The sequence below is a fragment of the Eutrigla gurnardus genome (assembly GCF_963514095.1).
Source record: "Eutrigla gurnardus genome assembly, chromosome: 20".
Lineage (NCBI taxonomy): Eukaryota > Metazoa > Chordata > Actinopteri > Perciformes > Triglidae > Eutrigla > Eutrigla gurnardus.
Genome location: NC_139931.1, coordinates 13209544 through 13233804, shown reverse-complemented (window position 1 = coordinate 13233804; position 24261 = coordinate 13209544). Strand labels below are relative to the sequence as shown.

Below are 24261 nucleotides of genomic sequence, written 5' to 3'. Positions count from 1 at the left end.
TACATTACCATTCAAATGTCTGCCATGAGTTCTTTAAATCAGAGTTTTTAGCTGTTTTACAAAATGATCTGATTAAATAACACAGGGAACAGAGCTCCTCCACGCTGCCCACGTTGCTTTGGGCCTAAATGCATCATGTAAATGACAAGAACTAGAGGTTGAGGGAAAACGAGATTCATTTAAGCTGGGAGATATTGAATGAAAGGAAATGTTCTGTTCTTCCACCTGTGCATATATTAGTCATCTTATTCAAAGACTGGTTTACTGCTACGCCTAACCACACAACCATCAATATCATTATTGATTGCTTTTACAATTCAAATATCGTCCCTGGGTTACCTTTTGGTTTTGTCTCAATTAGAATAGCTCATTAAAATTCAATACAATTTTACATAAACGTGTATGCATTGCAGGTTTGTGTCTTTCAGCCGTCGCTCTGCAAGTTTCTCCCGATGTGCAAAGCTCAGCTCGGCGGTGGAACTGCTACCACTGACGTAAACGACGCGGTTACGCCTTTCACCCACTGCGCATGTCAGTAATCCTGTCTGTGTTTACCAGGCTGAAGTTGGCTCCTTATTCGTCGTTCCAACACTTTCAATCCAAGATGCTCACTTTGACACAAGAAATGTGCGGGTTTTAGCTTTTCTGTGAATGCTTTTGTATGCCAATATAAAATAGCATTGTCATAATTCCGTCATTACGTACATTTATCTATGTATGTGCGTTGGCCGGTAGTGGTATAGCTATCAGTAGTTCGGGGTGTCTGTAGCGACATTACCTGAAAATAAATGTTGTTAAGAGTTGTATAAAATTCACATTTCAACATAAATACATTCTAAGCACAATTCCATCGTTTTCATTCCAATAGATGCCGCTTTAACGAATATTTATTGAAACGACATACAGACTTCCGGATTGTCACTTTAAATAATGCTAACGCTACCACTGCCAAACGTACTTCGCTGCGGCTCTCTGTTTTGACTCCGTGTACGTGTGGCTGCTGCGTATGTCGCCTCCTATCCTTCACTAGTTTACTTCATTCCCCACCACCGCTCACCTCCAGCGCCGGCAGCAGAATGGCAGCGGCGGCCCCCAACCCGGAGGACTCCGCCAGGAGCAGCGGCAGCAGCAGCAGCAGCAGCGGCACCAGCACGCCCAGCGCCCTTGTCGGAGACGGGGACGCGGAAGAGGCCGAGGACTTCACCTCGTCCTCCCACTGCTCGGAGCTGTCTCGGCGGCAGAACGAGCAGAGGAAGCAGGGCTTGTTCTGCGACGTGACGCTGGCCTTCAGCAGCGGGGCGGCTAGCGGCAGCGTCCAGAGCTGCGAGTTTTCAGCCCACCGGTCGGTCCTGGCTGCAGCTACCGACTATTTCACCCCTCTGCTTGGGGGACAGTTCTCCGAATCTTTGTCCGGACGGGTAGAGATGAAGGAATGGAGCTCAGAACTGGGTCCGGACCCGGATACGGTGGAGAGTGTCATCCAATATATGTACACTGGAGAAATACGCGTTAGCACCTGCAATGTACATGAAGTACTGGAGCTAGCCGACAGGTACGATCTGTTACCATTACATTACATTTCCGTGTCTGTCAGTGAACGAGTGTGAGGCAGGAGAGGCCCTCTGTGGCTGCTCTGTTGCATAAAACGATCGTCTAAATGTGAGACGTGGCCTAACCAGTCGAATCACAGTAGTATTATATGGTTACAGGAGCTGCTCATTGTTTTTCCTCTGTTGACTCTATAACAGGTTCCTGCTGCTGCAGCTGAAGGATTTCTGCGGTGAGTTCCTCAAGAAGAAGCTGAGCCTGACCAACTGCGTGGCCGTGCACAGTCTAGCCCACATGTACACCTTGGACCAGCTGGCTCTTCGGGCTGCAGACATGATCCGTCGCAACTTCCACAAGGTTATCCAGGACGATGAGTTCTACACGCTGCCCTTTCACCTGGTCCGTGACTGGCTGTCCGATGCAGAGATCACAGTGGATTCTGAGGAGGTGCTATTCGAGGCCGTGGTGAAGTGGGTGCAGAAGAACCCAGAGGAGCGAAGCCGCTACTTTGAGGAGCTGTTCCGTCTCCTGAGGTTGCCACAGATCAAGCCCACCTACCTGACCAGGGTGGTGAAGACCGAGCAGCTGGTGGCCGCCAATGAGGCCTGCCTTCGGCTGGTGTCGGAGGCAGTAGAGGGCCACGCTATCCGCTTTGAGAACCTCAAGTCAACTGATATGGAGTTCTGGTCTTCCCACATGGCCTCGTTTCAGCCTCGCTTTGGCCAGAACATGGACGTCATCATGGTGGTAGGTGGTGTGTCTGAGGGAGGGGACTACCTGAGTGAGTGTGTGGGCTACTTCATTTACGAGGACCGCTGGGTCAACCTGCCGCACATCCATAACCACCTGGACGGCCATGCCATCGCTGCCACGGAGTCCCACGTCTATGTAGCCGGTTCTATGGAACCAGGCTTTGCTAAGACGGTGGAGCGTTACAATCCCAATCGCAACACCTGGGAGCAGGTGAGCAACCTGACCACGCGCAAGCACTCCTTTGGCCTCACCTGTATTAAGGATATACTCTACAGCATCGGTGGCCATGGAAACTTCAGTCCAGGTTTCAAAGATGTCAGTATATACGAGCCTGAGCCGGACAAGTGGCACAATCTGGAATCTGCCCCCAAAATCCTGCGGGATGTGAAGGCAGTGAGTGTGGAGGACCGTTTTGTGTACATCACTGCACGCACACCTGTTGATACGGATAACGAGGATGGACTGAAGACGGTGACCACGCGCTATGACACAGACAGCCGCCAGTGGCAAGATGTCGACTCCTTGCCCCTTATTGACAACTATTGCATCTTCCAGATGGCTGTGGCTTCTACTAACTTCTACCACACGGCCTCCTGCTGCCCCAAGAGCTACACAGTGCGGGATGAGGTTGCCAAGCAAAAGATCAGCGTGCGCATCTCCGATGAGATCCTGGAGAGCCTGCCACCAGAGGTTACCAGCATTGAAGGTGCTGCCATTTGTCACTTTGATGAGGACGTCTTCATCATTGGAGGCTGGAAGAACAGTGACGATGTGGACAAGCAGTACCGCAAGGAGGCCTACCGCTACTGTGCTGAGAGAAAACGCTGGATGCTGCTGCCGCCCATGCCTCAGCCCCGCTGCCGAGCCACCGCCTGCCACGTCCGCATCCCCTACCGTTTCCTGTACGGCTGCCAGCGCTACCCCATGCCACAGAACCTGGCCCGCCAGCGAGATCGCATGCAGCAGATGCAGCAGCTTCACCGCCGCACACTCACCTTACGCCGGCAGCTGCAATCACAGATAGAGTGCTGAGCAAGTCCGCGTTTGCTTGATCCAAGAACTGCAGAACTCTGTCCCATGATGCACTGCAAGCATCCATTCCATTGGAGCCATCTTCATCGAACCCCACTCGTATGTACCATGCTGCGGCAGGTCTCGTGTTGCTCTCATACTGGATTTAAAAACTGAACGCTGTGCCATCGGCTCTCATGCTGTGTTGTTTTAATGGCTGGTTCGTGGAAAGCCATGGAATGACAGGTGTGCACTGACCCGCTGGTGGTCAGTGAGGAGGGATGAGGGGAATGTAAACATGTGAATAAGAGTGTTATATAGCAGCCAACAACTGAACATCCTTTTGTTAAGTATGTTGGTATAGATGCTGTTTATCTGTTTGTACATAAATAGGATTAAGCTGTATATGTAAACATTTATATGGATATTTTACATTCCTTTATTGTGTGCCTGTACCGGGGAGGCTATGGGACATTTAACCAACAACCAATAACTGCATTCCTACATTCAATACAGCACACTTATTGAAGTCTCATTCCATTTTAAACACTGTGACAATCTCTTCATGCAAGTAGAACATTTGTTCAAATGTCTTAACTCTAACTTATATTATTATTGCTCTAGCTTGTTACTGTGCAGCCTCAACACCTAAATAGGAATTAATGCAGACAGGCTTTTAAGCTTGAAGTCCCATAGACTAGTTAACTTTTAGATTGCAGTTTCCCTTGAGTGGACGTTCTCCATATATTTAATTATAATTTAATTATTATTGCTCATCCAACACAAGTTTTCACCAGGTTTCAGGCAAGGTGAAGTTAAACGAGAACTGTAACGTTGAAAAGATGTGATAAAATAATAAAGTATTTGTTTCAGTTATCTTAACATTGAAGCTTTCTATTTGGCCACTGCATTAAGCAGCAATCACTGGCAATGGGTCAATCATTCCTTTCTTTTGCACTTTGGCAGTCTATTGCTCAGTGTATAGTCCTATTCATTCAAGAAATATACATTGAAAATGTATGTGTATGAGCGCAGTGTGTATGATTTGTGTTTGCAGAGCAGAGCTTCTCTACAACTGCACTTTTTGACATCTAATTGTTTGTAAAGTCTTATAGAAGCATAGGGATTTAAGTTACCACAGCACTTTAACTTTTGCTTGATTCATTTGTTTCATATCAGACAGGGTGATTGTATTTGCTTTGTTTTAGCCAAGTCAGCGAGTTTCGATCTTCATTGAAAAAATCATCATATCTGTGGACTTGTTTCCAAAATTAAATGTCTCGCCAAACCTTTTGTTATTTTACTTCACTTCCAGCTGGGTGTATATTACAGATCTGCTGTGTTCTGTGATCTCCACTAACCCTCCTAAGAGACTTAGGAATGAGATGAAAAAGAATTAGACTTATCGGCAAAACTAATGGGAGTGTTATATGAATGTGTTGTGACTGACATTCAGAAATACCTGCAGTCCTTGCAGCGCCTATTCCAGCATAGAGGTTACAGAGCGTATAAATGATATTCATTTCCACTTTATGACTTACATAAATAGCACTACAAATATTAAGTGGAATAAGCTATGTAATTTGCATTTGCATGTGATAGTCTGACATTGTGTCCTCCTTGTATTGGATGTAAGAAATGCTAATGTCATGACCTGCAATTAAAGTTGTTTTGTAAGTTAAATCGTTGCATAAATTGTATTATTGCTTTAAAAAAAACTAGTAAAAGGAATTACTACCCAGATATTAACTGCTTAGTCTCCAGAGTTCTACTTGTTATGATGAGAACTTACAAAGTTAAATGTAATGCTCCGGTTTACTTGTAACAAACAGAGTACTACTAACAAACGAACATGTTTTTTTTATTTTTTTATGTTCCGTTATTACTCGGAGGGAACCCCCTCGGGGTGGAAACCCCCTCGGGGTGGAAACCTTCAATTAGTGCCTGTGCACAGAGGAAGAAGGTATGTGTCCACATTGTTTCCACACGTACCCTTGAGTTGGAAAACTGTTGATATGTTGATAAGTGTTATTTCTGAATAAAAACTCAACCGTTACACGAGTACTCACTCTGAAAGCCCAAACAGACTTGGTGAAATGTGTATTTGCACCAGTCCAGTGTGAAAATGACATGAGTCTGCACATGCCATTGAAATACCCAAATAATAATAATAAAAAATAGAAATACATAAGAAACATCGAGGTAAAATGGTTGGGAAATGCTAATAATGTACTAATATGAAAGTATGTCGCAATGTTGTCACGGGGTCCGAACAGAAGAGTGTTTGTTGGTATGTGTGACCTCTGCTGTGCTCATCCTTATTGTCTGCTGTTTGTCTCAGAGGATAGGAGGGGCCTGAAATAGAAAACCCAGAAGCAAGCCAAATGTAAGTCAACCTCTTTTTTTATAGAAATCTGTTAGTATGTCTGTTAACGTATATTTGACTTCCTGTTATGCTCACTTGACTCTGTTCTAACGATGGTGAACCATAGTGTTGCTTTGGAACAAAATAGTGACTATTAGTGACCCTATTAAAAAAGTGTTTTTGAATAGGGTCCTTAAAACTGATCCCGTTGCAGGGGACCTTGTTTTTTAAACAAGTTTGAGATGATTTGAATTATTCAAGGAGGACAGTTCAGTTTGAAATAGAAAACAAATCATCAGAAATCAAGATAGATATGGTTAACTACAATTGAGGAGTCACGACAACGTCAATAATTAATTTAATTCTGAAATTGATCAGAAATGTATCAAAAATCTTTGGGGAAGCTTTATGTGAATGAATCTGAATGTTGACGTGTTGAAGCGTTTGGATTTGACGAAGTCTAGAGAGACTAGAAAGACTAGAGAGACTCAAAAGATGCGAAAGATTAGAGAGACTAGAAAGACTAAAGACTCTAGAAAGACTGGAAAGACTAGAGAGAGACTAGAAAGATTAGAGACTAGAATGACTAGAAAGATTAGAGAGACTAGAAAGACTAGAGAGACTAGAAAGACTAGTAAGATTAGAGAAATTAAAGAGACTAGAAAGACTAGTAAGATTAGAGAAATTAGAGAGACTAGAGAGACTAGAAAGACTAGTAAGATAGAGAGACTAGAAAGACTAAAGAGTCTAGAAAGACTGGAAAGACTATAGAGAGACTAGAAAGATTAGAGACTAGAATGACTAGTAAGACTAGAAAGATTAGATAAATTAGAGAGACTAGAATGACTAGAAAGATTAGAGAGACTAGAAAGACTAGAGAGACTAGAAAGACTAGTAAGATTAGAGAAATTAGAGAGACTATAGAGACTAGAAAGACTAGTAAGATTAGAGAGACTAGAAAGACTAGAAAGACTAGTAAGATTAGAGAAATTAGAGAGACTAGAGAGACTAGAAAGACTAGTAAAATAGAGAGACTAGAAAGATTAGAGAGACTAGAATGACTAGAAGCTTTATAGTGTTGGAGGCCGGAGGGCTGGAACTGGAATGTTCACATTGAAGTTCCTGTAAAGCTGAAAGTCGGCTGATTCATTACTACTGTGTAATGCTTTGGATGCTGCACAACAGGAATGAGTGACAGAGACTATATTATTCATCATTTACGAGGGAGTTTGTTTTAATTGGGAGAATAACGTTGCTAACCAACAAACAATCCTGCCAAAAAACAAGTAAAATCAATATTCTCATTGATAAAAGTAATGACCGCAAATAACAGCATTGTAGCAGGTAAACACACACAAGGAGGTTGCATCGCTCTCCAACTACAAATAGACACAATGTGACTAGAAATGATAGGTAATCTGCGCGTAAACATTAAATCACTCTTTAACTGTGATTCAAACACAGTTAAATGTCGGCTGACTTTCTTACTGACTCTGTTATTTATTATTTATTACACCCGAGTCTAGAGGTCTCTGTATACTCACTGTTTAACCGTCATTAAAGCTGCATTAAGGACACTATGTTGAGCTGCTGAGTGAAGTCTTAAACTCCCTGCAGAGGGAGGAATGTCATTAAACAAAGTGAATATGTCAGAAAACTGTGAGACAAGTAGGGAGGAGAATATAGATACTGGTAGATGACAAAAATATGAGTGATCTGATTACAATCATATTTGATTATTTTTTATTGATATCCTGAAGGAGGAGATGCTTCATGGTAGAGCTCAGACATGATTTTTATGTCACTGTAGGGTCATTCCGTGTCATTTCATCAAATTTCTGAAAATCTTCCCACCTGACCATCTCAGAATGTCCTGAAAAAATTCAAGTACAAAGACACACTTGTTAATAGGACAAATCCAAACTATTAGGTCTCTACTGTCAACAGTTTTCTTATGAAACATCATTGAATGAAGGGTAGTTTAGTAGGTTTTTGGCATCATGCTCTGAAAAGCCATTTTTAAAAGGCTAAATTTATCAGTAGCATTTAGTCACATGTAAGTCTTTGGTAAATGCTAAAAAACACAATTGAATTGCCCTCCTGTGATGTTTACTGGTAGGCTGTTAGGACATGCAGTACCAAAACCGGCCACAAAAACCCCACCAATATCAGGATTTTAAAAAATCACTGCGACAAATTGAGGTAAAACACCCTCCCGATGTTTTAATATGATTTTAACAAGAATATGATCTTTCAAAAAAAATGAGTTTGGACCTGATACTTGTTGTCAGTTTTTTGGAATATGACTCTGAAGTTGGGCAAAGATGTGTTTACTTCCATTTTTGAGCCTTAATATCTGTGAAACTAATCATCTGAGAGAGACCATATTTTGTAGAATGTTTGAGCTAATACCAGAGATAGAGGCAGAAGTGTTAGAAGTCTTTTATCTGCAAAAATGGTAGCTCAGCCACTCTTCAAATGTACTACTTTATTTCAACAAGCCACATTTTAAGTACCTACCATACTAGGTTATCATTGAGCTACATCCCTGATATTTCATGTCTGGAGGCTATTAGTAACAGATATACACTGTAGAAATTTTGAAGGCCACAGATGAGATAGTTTTCCAGATATTGCTGTTTAAAAATGGCATTTCAGAGTATGATGCCAAAAACCGTCTAAACTACCCTTCATTCAATGATGTTTCATGAGAAAACTGTTGACAGTAGAGACCTAATATTTTGGATTTGTCCTATTAACAAGTGTGTCTTTGTACTTGAATTTTTTCAGGACATTCTGAGATGGTCAGGTGGGAGGCATTTGATGAAATGACACAGAATGACCCTTTAATAAACATAAAGCACCAAACATCAGGCTACAGTACACTGCTGATTTGAGAGATTATATACCAATAATATTCTTTCAAGTGTTTTATATTAAATTTACATGATATTCATTCAATGGCTGGCTATATAAACTTTGTTTTTCAAAAAGCACATGATTTTTGATAAACGAGCTAAACCCTTCAAAGAACACATTTCAGGGGCCCGTTGCACAAAACTAGGATTAAGACATCCAGGATAAGTGACTGAGCTGAGCTCAATCGATCCAAAACAAGAGTGTACAGGCTTAATTGGTTGCACAAAGACCAAGCCAGGATGAGCAGACACGGATTCATCAAGCCAGGTGAAACCAATCCTGGATAGGTGCGCGCTCACGGCTCCCTCAAATAGACCCCGCCGCCGATCACAGATTCGCTGATTCACCATGGCAAATAGAGCGGCATACTTTTCCCCTTTTTTTGCTAGGAATGTCATCAAAACATACTTTAATACTCTCCCCCTCTAAAACAATGGGTTACAATATTATGACTTTATTCTCATAAATTTATGACTTTATTCTCGAAGTCTGTGAATTTTTATTTTTTCTCTGTGGCTCTAATATTCCGTCATTTTATATATAGCCAGTCTATGGGAAACTGTAAATTACCTAATGATAGCAACATCATCTAAAATCGTAATTTATCCAAAATGATTGAAATTAATGATCACAAATGTTTAAATAATGAAAGTGGGTCTAGTTATTAGTTGATAACAATGTGTAGTGGGCAGTGGAATAACTATTGGTTTCCGTTTGTGGTGACTGCTGACTGAGATAAGGGATGAGATTAAATATATCCTGGAATTTAGCCCGGTCTGGAGCAGGCTAACTCCACAGAATAAATCTCCATGGTAACTTGCACCATAACATATCCTACTGCCCCCTATCCTGCTTTTGTGCAACCGGATCACGGATAAGTTGAACCAGGATAAGCAAGATATCCCGGCTTAATCCCTTATCCTAGTTTTGTGCAACGGGCCCCAAGTCTCAATCATCTAATAATAATAATGATAATAATAATAATAATAGTTAAGCACTGTAAATCTCATTGTTTTAACTGTTTTGGTGGTTTAAATATTCATATTAATATGACTGTCTTCATGATTACCAGAAGTGAATCAACAATTTCAGAGATGATAGTGATGATTGCACTCACCACTGCTCCTTAAATCAAACATTTTGATGACAAACACTTGTTTCTTAGCTGAGTGCCTTTCCTTCCACAACAGTGAAAATGTCCTGTAAGGACTTGTGAACACACTGCAGGAATTCATGGACATTGCGATCCGTGTAGCTTGACACAGTGCAGCCAATCCAGTCTTCATGGACACCGTAGGCAATACCAAAACCATCAGGCACGTCCGGGCCAATACAACCAGAAATCATTGCAGGACTAGTGAGGGTGCTGGTGTATATGATGGGGATGTCAGTTATGGCAGTGTACGCTGGATCTGTGTAAAAGCTGTGCAGAGCCTGGTTCTTTGAATTGGCCAGGTGTTGCAGGGCAAACAGGTGAAACTCAAAACCTTGACCTAGTGAGAAACAAAAGCAATGGTGAGTTCAGCAAGACCAAAGGGTGTCTGTGTGCTGTGAGACCAATTCCTAAATCCCCCAATTCCGAAGTCGTTATCTTAGTAGAACATATTGGAAGATATTAACTGGAAACATTATTTCCTAAGCACCTTATAACATTACTAACGGGAGGAATATCTTACAGTGAAAGTGTAATGAAAATCCTTCAGGGGCATGTTTTCAGAAATGTGTCGACGGGACAATACTTTGAATAGTTCACAAATATCACAATCGTAATCCTTCAAAAGCAAGTAAACATGTCATATACACACCCATAGAAGCTTCCTTGACGAGCTGCCGATGATATTTAGAGCACTCGGTCAGCATGGCCTGTAGTTGTTCCACGCTGTGTTTGCCTGGCTGGTGAACAAAGGCGTGTGAACATCGTTGTGTGTGTATGGTGGCTGTCTGGATGCTGTCTATGCGGCCATGTCTGAACGCTGCAGTGCTACAGGCCTCATGCGAGGTAACCGTCTGCCCATACTGCCTCAGGAAAGCCATTTGAAAAGCCAGCTGGACCATAGCGTCTGGAGTCAACTTGTTCTTCTTTAACTGTGCCTTGCCTTTCTCGAACCTCAGGTTATCAATGCTGAGTTTTGATACAGTTGAGTCAAAGTTGTCCTTGGCTTTTTTGATGCCACTCTCCAGCTCGCTGTCCAGGTTGAACTGCAGTCTGTGCACAGCAGACGCTGAATCCACAGCAGCAGCAGCCGAGCCCGGGTGGACCTGCGGCCGCTCCGTCATATCTTTGAAGATCTCATTCTGAAATCGAAGCATAGTTTTCCCGTCGCCCCAGGAGTGCTCCATATTAATGGCTGCCTGTCCGTCTTTGGTCAGAATGAGATTGAAGGACTTGTCGTACCACCGGTTGCAGCCGTCGCCATGCAGCGTGTTGTGGTAGAGGTGGTTAACGTCCCTCATGCTTTCATCGTCCAGACAGAGACAGAAGAGAGCGCTGTCAACAATCCGTAAAACCTCTGCGTTTCCAGCCGCTATCAGTTTGTCTCTCAGCCCGGCCCACACATCCCTGTCCTCACTGGTCAGGACCCCGAGAGGAAAAGCAGCTGCTGGCGTTGGGTCGGACAAAATGTACTTCAAATGGGACTGAATCTCTGCAGGCTTCACTAGATTCCCGTCTCTTTCTACAACGTCAAACACATACATGTTGCCTTTCCTCATCACGAGGAGATGTCGCGCTGTCTCCTCTGTGAAGAGCTCATCTCTGCCAATCTTAGGGATCCGAGTTGAGTTGAAGAGGCGAAAGTACTGAGACATGTCCAGGGGGGAAGCATTCACGATGTAAGCTCCATACCAAGACAGAGAGGACGGGACCCAGCGGATTAACCTTTTGAAACCATCTGTGTCACTCTTTGCTGGGTTGCGGTGGACAACCTCTGGCTCCAGAAATCCAGCTCGTAGTGTTTTCATGAAGCGGACTGCTGAACACACCACATTAGTTGCCCGCACAAGCTGGTCATTGTACTCCGTTTTCGGGTCGGGCTTAAACATCACAGCAGGGTTGATGTTCAACACCAAAGGGTCACGAGGACAAAGGTACCTGTCAAACCATGGTACTGAAAGAAAAGGAGTTATTTAACCACATTCATTAGTGATTGTACAAATATGAGATGCATTCAAATCCAGGGTAGTTATCAGAATGGCAGATTAACCTGAGCTGTAGCTTGTGTGCTTATTGGTTTTGTCCTGAGCTACCAGATCCTCCTGCAGCTGCTTCCCCACACCGTTCTGGAAATCCAGTGCAAGTTTCTCTGTTGTTCTAAGGATACACAATCAAGATTGTTCCAAATAAGATTTAAGTGAGAATGGATAAGCAAGTTTCAAATATGAAATCGTTGATTGTCTTTCAAAAAAACGTACCTGAACTGTTCATCATCCAACAGAGGCTTCTGGGCAGCTAAATACCTCCTGAGAGTATCCGCCAGCTTCGGTATGGGTAGCCTTAATGTCACAGGGCAGAACTGATGATTTGTTTTTATATTTGACACTATTGATGGATTGCTGTGTTTTTACTGCATGGATTTGGATGAATTGTTTGGTTTTATACTGCATGCTTTTATATTAACCGCCTTGTACATGTGCTCCCAGTCACTGTTACTAATAACCACCTGATAATCTGCACCTGTCCCAGGCTTTTCCCCCATGACATGCAAGGTTTTCCACCAATTGGGGCTCGGAGACTGAAGCAAGGGGCAAATGATGCGGCTCTGTGACGACCTCTGTTGCCGTCTAAGAGGCGGAACATTCTGTCGCTGCTAGTATACTTGGACAATATTATAATTTACTCATCTGACTTCTCCTCTCATGTGCAGAGTCTACATGAGGTGTTCCAGAGGCTCCTGTGTATGTGAGAGCCCTCATGTCTCAGTATAAGCTTGAGGGTTTAAAGTGGACATATGTCAGAGTGAAAATCCCCAGGTAGTCTTGTCGAGTTCCCCTCGAGTCAGGATCTGCACCAACCACATAGGTCACACATGCAAGGGTAAATAGATGCTCTGAATTAGTCATGGAATCTATGTCTGTACTCTAAGCTTTTTTCATATTTTCAAATATAATAATAATAATATAGAAGTACTAGTTGTATAAGCTGTAACACAATGACGTGTTTGTTAAAGTGCACATCATTACTGTTAATACTCCATACCTGAGCTGCACCACACCTTTCAGGGTTATTCGGGGTTGGAAATGGATGTTCGGTCAACTTTTCAACGACTACATGAATCTTTCTTCGGTGATCCAATATGAATTCAGCCATCTGTGTAATTACTTTTGAAAGATGTAGTTAAATGGAGAAGCTGAAATAAGACAGTTTCATACGTGTCTCGATTCCTATTGGATCATCTTAGAAACATTCATGTAGTTGATGAGAAGATGTTGAACAAATGTCCCTTTCCAATCCCGAATAACCCAAATTCACACTTTACATCTACAGAACATTAGATGTCCCATGAGCATGTATTAAATTTATTACAGATGGTAAATTACTCATTTACTCGTTTACATGTGTCAGTCAACTGTAATGTGAAAATGTGTTTGTGGCTCCTTACTTGGGTAGACTCTTCTGGTAATGCATCGATGGTACAACACTTCGGTGCAGATACTCTGTTGAAGGCGTCCTGTCGCTGCTGTAGTTTCTTTTACTGAAGCCCAGAGCAGCGGCTCTTAAAGTCATTCTGGAGTTCCTCAGAGATGAAACGCACTGCGTTTGAAGCAGACTGACCATGATGGCGTTGGCTGGCGATCCCGATACCTACTGTGTTGTTTTCTGATGAGACACCTTTCACTCCAGGTAACAAGTCAGAGACAGAGAGCACACTCACCTCCTCGACCCTCACGAAAGGATTCCAGAATGTCTAAACTGGGAAGTGAAGAAGGCCTCTGGGCAAACAGTCATCGAAAATGCAGGTGAAGTCACAAATATTGACTTGAGGTAAATATTTCATCTTAAACAGCGCAAACTAAAGAGTCTAACATCACTGTAAGCATAACCACCATTAAAAACAAAATTTAATGATGTGCGACACATTTCCAAGTACGTCATCCAAGTATTAAAGTTGCCTCATTGAATCCGATTTAACTCCAAAGTTCACCGTCATTCAAAATGCAAGCAAAAACACCTGATTGTCATTTTGACAGTATTTTAAATTACATTTCCCTTTTCACACAAAGAAAAATAATTATAATACAGTTTAGGTTCAGGTAGTATAAAATAGGCTTTTCAATGTGAATCTCAAATTTAAAGTCCCAGTCGGCAACATTTTTTTTATCATATTCACCGAACGCGACACCATGCTCCGATAGAACAACATAAATCATCCGGTTTTAGAAAAAAAGTGCGCCTCTACGTGCACATAGAGCCTGTTATTTGTTTTGCAAAATATCAACAAAGCCCGGGGTCATCCTGTCCAATCAGCACACAGGGCTGTGTTCGTGCACACAGAGCCCTTCTTCCTTCGGGTCATACCACTATCACAGGGGGGAGGCGGAGGGAAGTAGGAACAAGCTTCTATTTCCTCGGTTAAAAACCAAAACGAGAATGTCTAAAACAACCAAGGAAAAGAAAAGAAGGAAAAAAAGAAAGATTGCAAGAAAGAATGGGCTAAATCCAAAAATCAAGTGAAAAAACTTGGGGGGGGGGGGGGGGGGGGGGGGGCTCTCCTTTCGTAGGCCTGCAATGTTGTGCAGTACTGCGCATGCAGAAATTACATCAAAGGCCGTGTCCTGGGAAACCCTCAGGTGGTGCAGGGAGAGATTCTGGAGTCATGCACTGAGCCAGGCCACTTGGCCTCTAAATTGCTGACAAGGCAGTCGGCGTCACAGATCATCTGAAATGTTAAGTTGTAACCTATTAAGGTAATTTAATGCACAGGATAAATTTATGTAGGTCGTAGTAACCACAAATCACTCTTACCTGAACATTGAAGCTGTGGAAGGATTTCCTGTTGATGTAATCTCCCTCATGTTCTCCTGAGGGGCGTTTGATCCTAATGTGTGTGCAATCCACTGCACCAATGATGTTGGGGAAAGCTGTAACAAAAAATAGTGAGTATTCAATTGTGACTGATCAAAGTAGAAACTAATGGTTGCACGTTGAAATTGAGGTTGCCCGTAATCTTGTAAAACTCCTCCTTGATGTAGATAGGTCTTCTGTGGATGCAGGGAAGGTGATAAATATGCAGGTGAATGACTTCAGCGCCAGACAAACACGTCTTATTGTGTGGCAAATGGTTCCTTTATTGAGGTTCTCTGCATCCCTAACAGAATAAAGGAAGCTCCCACTTGCAAGAAATCTCAATGTAACACAGACCATCTGTGGTACAGTGAGAGCATGGCTTCGTGCTGTCTGGTGCTGTATTTTTGGACTCAGCAGCCTCCATAAATATCTCAGTCCATCACCTGAGAATCTGTATCTCTCAATGAGATAGTCCTCTCCAAAGGCCAATGGGTCTGACCTGTCCCGGAAGACTCTTTCCTGCCTAAATGCTTGTCTGAGGATTAGGGCTTCCTCATCCAGTACATCCTCCAAAAAAGGACAAGCCATTATGTAGAGAGAACAGGTGAAGGAGTTGGACATACAGTACATACATACATATATATATAAACAGTGTTAAAGTAAATAGAACGTTAAAGTAAATAGAACGGAGCAAAGCTCCCCATAGTACGATAATAAAATGTAACAGGGATCTTAGTGGGGAAAGTAAAAAATTGAGGAATCCGAACAGATCCAACGACTGCTCCTCTGGAATCTGTGTCCCAATGAAAATAAATACAGTACACTTCTGACTTGAGAGATTATATACCAATAATATTCTTTCCGTTTTTTTATATTAAATGTCATAACATTCATTCAATGGTTGGCTATATATACTTTGTTTTTCAAAAAGCACATGAATTTTGATAAACAAGCTAAACCCTTCAAAGAACACATTTCAATTCTCAATCATCTAATAATAATAATAATTATTATTATTATGATTATTATTATTATAATTAAGCACTGTAAATCTCATTGTTTTAACTGTTTTGGTGATTGAAATATTCATATTAAAATGACCGTCTTCATGATTACCAGAAGTGAATCAACAATTTCAGAGATGAGAATGATGACTGCACTCACCACTGCTCCTTAAATCAAACATTTTGATGACAAACACTTGTTTCTTAGCTGAGTGCCTTTCCTTCCACAACAGTGAAAATGTCCTGTAAGGACTTGTGAACACACTGCAGGAATTCATGTAATGTCTTAACTCTAACTTATATTATTATCATTGCTCTAGATTAGGGTGACCACCTCCAAAAAGACAAAAAGTGGGACAGCAGGCATTTTTTGGAGGGACACGGCGGGACGGACGTGACCATCTGTAAACCCTGACCATACACTTCACAATTCAGACCACAAGGTCTTTAAAACAAAATATTTAATATATAGCCTATATATTTTCAGGAAACACAACAAAGAATTAAGTAACACAATTGTTTTACTTACTTAAGTAAAACATTTATTGAGACATCTCAAGCACTCAAAAGGCCTAACATAAAAAACAGTAGCCTAACTCCAGCCTTTAAAGTGCACAGGTCAATAACCTTCCAACATACCCCATACTTACAGAATTCAACTTAGGGCACTGTGTGAAAATCTTAAATAAAATCTTGGCTTAAATAAAATGCCAGTGCAAAAGAATCTCATACTTGGGTATAGCCATGTTTAACTATAAGAGGTAGAAGAAAAAGTCTGTCTTTTCTCTTTATAGGTCAGCTTCTTCCAGCACCATGGATAGGCTAGAGGGCATGTCACAAACTCCAAGGCTGAGATCTCCAAAGAGAAAACTCCAAGATGGAGATGTGAGCACCTCCCACCGTTCCTCCCACTTTACAAATAGAGGCCCAGTTGAGGCCTTCCCCCTTTTTCCTTTGTCTCCAGACTCTGTGTGTGTGTGCTGGTGGTGCTCACCTGAGTTTGCCATGCGTGTTTGACTTCATCTCATTAACATGGCACTCGGTGACACCACCCCCTCAATTCAAACGTTAAACCAAATAAACAGAGATTAAGTGCAAAGCAACTTCTGTATCCTGGTGGTTTGTGTGGCTCCAGTCTGAACCTCCACAACAAAATTGGTCCTTCGAGCCGGAGACTGAGCCACACTCCACATGTCCACAGAGCAACGCAAAATGGCTGATTCAGCTGATTCAAAGGCTGTTGGCATTAACCCGGTTGATGGGCTGATCACTGATGAAGCGCAGGCTTCTCCTGAATTCACGGATGAACACCAAGGTGGACAAGACATAACCCAGCCTAACATAGATAAGGCTTCACCTGTAATGTCTCAAACATCACCTCGGCCATCCTCATCCACTCAACACATAGAGCCTGCCCTTCCACCTGAACCATCAATTCCACCTTTGCCATCAGTATCCTACACAATCCCTGAGAACCCACTCACACAAGAGAGACGCAGGAGGCATAGACGCCCCCCTGACTATTACGAAGTCCATGTACTGCCACAACAAACATCTATAAAGTCCCATAGCCCACGCAGCGGTGCTTATAGTAAGACTGGCTCCAAGTCAGTTTCCAGTCTCCCCTCAGCCTCTCGAATTAGTAGGATTTCCAGAGGCAGTAGTACTTCAGTCTTAAGTGATCTCCAAGCCAGTCTCCTTGAGGAAAAGAAGAGGAGAGATGAGCTGGAGGAGTTGAAAAGACAACAAAGGGAGGATGAGGAGCTTGATACAGAATGTGCATTGATAGACAAGGAAGCCAGAGATGCTCAGCAAAGACAACAGGAAGCACAACAGAAGAGAGAGAAAATTATCAGAAAGGTTGCAACAAATCGACGCATCCGCACTAAGGAGCAAGAGCTTGAGGCAGCCCAGCTTGTTTCAAGTTTTATTAGAGAAAACCTCTTAGATGATCACCCTGCTGCAGCTTCTGCACCAACATCATCATCTCTTCAAGACCATGTAGCGTCCACTTCCTTTTACGATCTCCCCCCCTCCAGAATATTTACTCCTGCCCCTGTAAACATGAGATATGCCGAGTCTCAAGATGGTTCAACACCCCCACTATCACAAATTGGCTATCCCATTGCCCCTCAGATTCATCCTATGCTTCAGCCCTCGCAGCAAATCCTACCCCCTGTCCAGGTTCCCACCTCTACTGTCCAGTCATATATCCCCTCTCTGCCTGCTGACGCCATACTACCGTCTCTCTCTACCCACCATGTACCTGTAACTCTAGCTCAAGCCCCTATTCAAAACCCATCTAAGCATGCACCTGTAGCTTTAAGCTCAGTCCAAGCCCCCAATCAATCTGCATCCATGCTTGGCCCTGTGCAGTCCACCTTTGCTGGGAGTTTACCACCTATGCAGATATCATCTCTGCCTCCACGTTCTGTGCACTCGCAACCCCCCAATGTTATGGATCTGGTCCTGGCCTCAGCCTATGGGATACCAAAGCCCTCACTCCCTGTGTTCAAGAGTGGTAGAGAAAGTGATTTTGCTCTGTTAAAAATGGCCTTAGATAACCTCCTTGACAACCACACCCATCTTACTGAGCAATTCAAATACCAGGTCCTCTTAGAACATCTTCAACACCCAGGAGCCCACAAATTGGCCAAATCTTGCATGCATGATATGAGACCATATTCTACTGCCCTTCAAGCGCTGCAGGAGAGGTATGGTCAACCAAGGCTGTTAGTTCAGAGTGAGATTGGTTCAATATTGAATTCTCCTGTTATTCGTATTGGTGATGTTGAGGCCTTTGATGATTTCTCTCTCTCTATCCATGCTCTGGTGGGAATGTTGCTGACACTGGAGGGCCCTACAGGATCTGAATTAAGATGTGGCTCCCATGTGGATAAACTCCTCAGTAAACTCCCTGTACAGTACAGAGATGGATTCATTGAGCACTGTATTAACCGAGGCATTCTCACTGGACAGGCAACCAGAACTTATTCCCTCCTTGACCTCTCAACCTGGCTACAGTTGAAATCAAGGGCCAAACGCATATCAGAGAGAGCTGTGGAGTTTCACAAACAAGAAAAACAGCAGACTGGAAAACGCCAGCCCTCCAGACCAGTCTCCTCTGTCTACTTGTTGTCAACATCTGATGAGAATGGCGCATCGAGAGCACACTCCAAGGAGAAGGTAAATGCCAATTCTACTATTAAACCTAAACCTTACTGTCCCTACTGTAACATTCGAGACCACTTCCTTGGCTCATGTGCAGAGTTTAAGAAACTCACAATGACCGACATTGAGAAATGGATCAGTGAGAAAGGGAGATGCACTAAATGTGGGAGAACACACAAAATGGATAACTGCACCTTGAAGAGGCCATGTAACGTATGTAAAGAGATTCACTTAACCATTCTCCATGATCTCCATATATCTAAATCGGCCACAGTGATGTTTGCATCTTCCCCCTCTGAGCTCCTCTATGTTGACCAACCTAATCGCTCTCGTAAAGTAATGCTGAAGGTTGTGAATGTACTCATACACAACGGGGATAAAACCCTTAAAGCGCATGCAGTTCTTGATGATGGTGCAGATAGGTCCATTCTGCTCCCCAAAGCTGTCCAACATTTGGGCCTCGCCACTCAGCCTGAAACCCTCTCCCTATGCACAGTAAGACATGATATAGTGCAACTGGATGGGGCATCTGTGTCCTTTGAAATTTCCCCTCTTAACCAGCCGAACGAAAGACATGTTATTAATCAAGCTTTCACGGCAGAGAACCTTGGGCTGTCTCAACACACCTACCCCCTGAAGCAGCTACAAGAGCAATATCACCATCTCAATGGTATCCCATTACAGCCCATTGACCATGCATGCCCCCTGGTTCTCATCGGCTCAGACTATGCCCATCTAATCACGGCCACAGAGGAGATACGGATGGGGCCCCCTGGTGGTCCACTGGCAGTGCACACCCGGCTTGGATGGGCTCTCCAAGGGCCAGCTAATGTGATACATACCCAGCCAAATGTTTCCTTTGCTCTTACCTGCTTCAAAAGTGAACTACTCAGGAATGTGGAAAGGTTGTGGCAGATTGACACCTTGCCCTATGTGAATGAGAAGACAGCCACAAGATCAAAACAAGATAAATGGGCCCTTGATCTTCTCAATTCTAAGACGGTGAGAGTAAACATAGATGGTGTAATGCGCTATGCCACTCCATTGCTTAGAGCCCCTACTATGCCTGTCCTTAGAGCTCCAAAGGAAGCTGTCCTGCCCCGTCTCTGCGCTACAGAAAGACGCCTATCCAAGGATCCCAAACTGTCTGAGAAATACCAGGAGGAACTGGATAAGCTGGTGCAGTCTGGCTAACGTTTGTCAAATCCCCAGTGAACAGATAGACCAACCTAAAGAGATCTGGTATTTCCCACATCATATTGTTGAACACAACAACAAGCACAGGGTTGTATTTGACTGCTCCTTTGAGTATATGGGACAAACTTTGAACAGATGTCTTCTGCCTGGTCCAACACTCGGCCCCTCTCTGCTGGGAGTTCTCCTCAGATTTCGCCTACATCCCATCGCAATCTGTGGAGATATTAAAGGTATGTTCCACCAGGTGCGCCTTTTGAATGAAGACAAGTCTTTATTGCGTTTCATATGGAGAGGGATGCAGCTGGATCAGGAGCCAAGTGTGTATGAATGGCAAGTGTTGCCCTTTGGAACAACCTGTAGTCCATGCTGCGCCATCTATGCTGTCAACAGACATGTCCAAGATCACTGTAATGGAAATGAGGAGGTTCTCCACTCTGTCCAACGATGTTTTTATGTTGATAACTGCCTCCAAAGTTTCCCATCCTCTCACCAAGCCAAGTCGCTCATCGAAAAGATGCGCCCTCTGCTGGCAACTGGTGGCTTTGACATCAGACAATGGGCTAGTAACGATCCAGCTGTCATACACCATCTTCCACCAGATGCAAAGTCCGAAACAAGCGAGTTGTGGCTCTCAGGAAATGGAGACCCCAAAGAACTGACATTAGGTCTCCAATGGAACTGCCTGACAGACATGCTGAGTTACAAAACTAAATCAATCACCTACCATCAACCTACAATGAGGAATATATACAGAGTGCTGGCAAGTCAATATGATCCTCTGGGCTATCTGACTCCCTTCATAACTCGAGCAAAGATCCTGGTTCAAGACCTATGGAAACAGGAAAGAGGATGGGATAACATCATCAAAACAGAAAGCCTGTTGAAGCGATGGCAAGCATGGGAGCTGGAACTGAATAATCTCCCTGACATTCACTTCCCCCGCTGTTATCTACCCACCTGCATCAACTCGGCCACATCAGATTCCCAAATGCATGTGTTCTGCGACGCTTCAGAGCGCGTCTATGGTGCAGTCGCCTACCTTCGGGTTGAGGACAATGTCGAGGACAATGTTGAGAACATTCATGTCAGCTTCATCATGGCCAGGTCTCGCATAGCCCCTAAACGCCAGCTTTCTATCCCTCGTCTTGAACTGTGTGCAGCTCTAGCAGGTGCCCAGCTGGCTCATCTCCTCAGTGCTGAGCTCACTATTCCCCAACAGTCTGTGACACTCTGGACTGATTCAACAACAGTCTTGTCCTGGTTGACCTCTGACTCCTGCCATTACAAGGCGTTCGTTGGAACCAGAATAGCTGAGATTCAGACCCTGACTGACACCAGGAGCTGGAGATATGTTGACTCAAAGAATAACCCAGCTGATGATGTAACAAGGGGTAAAACCCTCCTGGAGCTCTCTCAGCAACACAGATGGAGTCAAGGCCCACCATTCCTCCTCTTAAATACTGACTGCTGGCCAACCAGTCCACTTGTACCAGCTGAACCAGAACCAGTTGAGGAAATAAGGAAATCAATGTTCTGTGGAACAATGATGTCAACTGGCATAAACCTTCCTGATTTTAAGAAGTACGGCAGCTGGGATGACTTAATAGAGGAAACAAGGACTATGCTTTATGGGGCGGCGGATCACAGTTCAAACATAGCCCAATGTTACATCGACTCAGAGAAGCACCTTCTGCAAAGAGCTCAATCAGAGTGTTTCCCCGAGGAGATAAAGGCCCTTAAAGGTGAGAAATCTATTCCAAGGAATAGCAAACTACTCTCCCTGTCTCCTGAATATGACCGCAAACTCGGCCTAATCCGAGTGGGAGGCCGACTCCGAAGAGCAGAGACCCTTGACCACGACACCATTCACCCAATTGTCTTAGATCCCAGACATTATGTCACAAGACTCATTATTAAGCATTATGATGAAAAACTACTGCACCCAGGCCCTGAGTGCGTCCTGGGAGAAATGAGACGGAGGTACTGGATTCTGCGTGGTCGTCAAGCCATTCGCCAGCATCAACATCAATGTCAAGACTGTCAGAAATGGAGAGCCAAACCAGTTATTCCCAAAATGGCCGATCTTCCTCCAGCCCGCCTTCGATTGTCAAAGCCCCCATTCTGGTCCACAGGCATGGACTGTTTCGGGCCTTTCACAGTGAAAATTGGCCGCCGCACAGAAAAAAGGTGGGGCATACTCTTTAAATGTTTAACAACACGCTGTGTACATCTTGAGCTACTTAACAGTATGGATGCAGATACATTTCTGATGGCCTTCAGAAGATTTGTTTCACGCAGGGGAAAACCTTTTGAACTCCTCTCTGATTGTGGAACAAATTTCAGAGCAGGAGAGACAGAGCTAAGAAATGCTTTCCAGGCTATGGCGTCGGATTTGAAGCAGAAATTAGCCCACACACAGGTGAGATTCCAATTCAATCCTCCATCTGCCCCACATTTTGGTGGGAGCTGGGAACGTGAAATAAGATCAGTTAAAACAGCCCTCTATGTTGCATTGGGGAAGCAAACAACAACAGACACAGTCCTGCACACAGAACTGGTTGAAGTTGAAGGCATCCTTAAGTCAAAGCCCCTTGGATACGTCTCCTCTGACCTTGCCGATCCAGATCCAGTAACACCAAATATGTTGCTCATGGGGCGGCTTGACTCCTCTCTTCCTCAGGCAATCTACTGCTCAAGTGAACTCCTTGGCCGAAGGACATGGCGTCACAGCCAGATCTTGGCAGATCGTTTCTGGACAACATTCATTCACTATTATCTCCCTACTCTACAGACCAGGCAAAAATGGAAATCTGACAAGGAGAGCGTGGATTCAGGTCAGGTTGTAATGATTGTTGACCCCCAGTAACCTCGGGCATCATGGCCCATTGGAAGAATAACTGAAGTGTACTTTGGAAAGGATGGAAAGGTTCGCAGTGCCAAGATCAGTATTCAGGGAAGAGAATACGTACGACCTGTTGCCAGATTAATCCCACTTCCTGGGATCACAGATTGAAGAAAATGTACGTATTTGCTGCACAAATCCGGGGGCGGCTGTCACAAACTCCAAGGCTGAGATCTCCAAAGAGAAAACTCCAAGATGGAGATGTGAGCACCTCCCACCGTTCCTCCCACTTCACAAATAGAGGCCCAGTTGAGGCCTTCCCCCTTTTCCTTTGTCTCCAGACTCTGTGTGTGTGCTGGTGGTGCTCACCTGAGTTTGCCATGCGTGTTTGACTTCATCTCATTGTAAGTAAATCTAAACTTATTTGAACGCATTAAGGTTAAGGTCAATGTTTAAGTTTCAAGTATTTTAACATGCCTAAGTTTAACGAGAATCATTTGGTTTGATGTGTTTATGGATAATGAACTTAAAGGATTGATTGTATTCTAATTTAATGGTATTTCGTTATATTTATCAGGCATGAATTACTTGTTTCCTTTCTTTCTTTTCTTTGTTTTAGAACCATGGCACTCGGTGACACCACCCCCTCAATTCAAACGTTAAACCAAATAAACAGAGATTAAGTGCAAAGCAACTTCTGTATCCTGGTGGTTTGTGTGGCTCCAGTCTGAACCTCCACAACAAAATTGGTCCTTCGAGCCGGAGTTGAACCAGCGACCTAAGGATACCTGCTTTGATCTACCTACAGTCCTCCACAACAAAATTGGTCCTTCGAGCCGGAGACTGAGCCACACTCCACATGTCCACAGAGCAACGCAAAATGGCTGATTCAGCTGATTCAGCCATTTTGCGTTGCTCTGTGGACCTGGTGGTTTGTGTGGCTCCAGTCTGAACCTCCACAACAAAATTGGTCCTTCGAGCCATTTCTGAAACACAGAAGGAACAACAGCATACAAATATTAGCATTATTAGATACATACAAAATTTTAAAAAATTGTGTATTTGGCCATTTAAATAAATACATTTATGACTCTCACCTTAGTTATTCTTGAATTTATACTTTTTGTTTGACCGTACAGCCTCCAGTAAGGTCCTCTCTTTCACTGCATAGCTGTAGAATTCTGTGCAACTATAGGCAAAGTTGCTCTTTACTTGAATTTCGCTCTTGATGAGCTCCACAGAGCACCGGTTCCTTTGGTCAGTCCATGCTGCAGTCATCAAGGAGAACACTCTTTCCACAAATGCATTGGTGACAGGGATGCTGAAGAGAAAGGATCCAAGTGCAGTCAGATTTGGTGTCTTTGTGTCCTTGAGCAATAGTGACCATTTCTCCACAACAGGGACTGTTCCTTTTGCAATGTCCTGCTGGCGTGGCAGTGTTACACAG

General features: G+C 43.6%; 3 protein-coding genes across 3 annotated transcripts in view; 1 reads left to right on the top strand and 2 right to left on the bottom strand.

The window, feature by feature from the left end:
- Positions 1-24261, bottom strand: part of nkiras2 (NFKB inhibitor interacting Ras-like 2) — a 73166-nt gene that overhangs the window by 40664 nt on the left and 8241 nt on the right. The gene's annotated exons all lie outside the window — the stretch shown is intronic.
- Positions 981-4997, top strand: LOC311031212 (kelch-like protein 11). The gene is made up of 2 exons (XM_084037381.1): positions 981-1552; positions 1749-4997. The coding sequence occupies exons 1-2, from the start codon at positions 1077-1079 to the stop codon at positions 3331-3333; spliced, it is 2061 nt and encodes a 686-aa protein (XP_083893507.1). The 5' UTR covers positions 981-1076; the 3' UTR covers positions 3334-4997.
- LOC311031475 (carnitine O-palmitoyltransferase 2, mitochondrial-like) lies at positions 9758-13370 on the bottom strand (the record flags this gene model as incomplete). The annotated part of the gene is made up of 5 exons (XM_084037780.1): positions 9758-10089; positions 10402-11703; positions 11800-11906; positions 12008-12088; positions 13195-13370. The coding sequence occupies 5 exons, from the start codon at positions 13368-13370 to the stop codon at positions 9758-9760; spliced, it is 1998 nt and encodes a 665-aa protein (XP_083893906.1).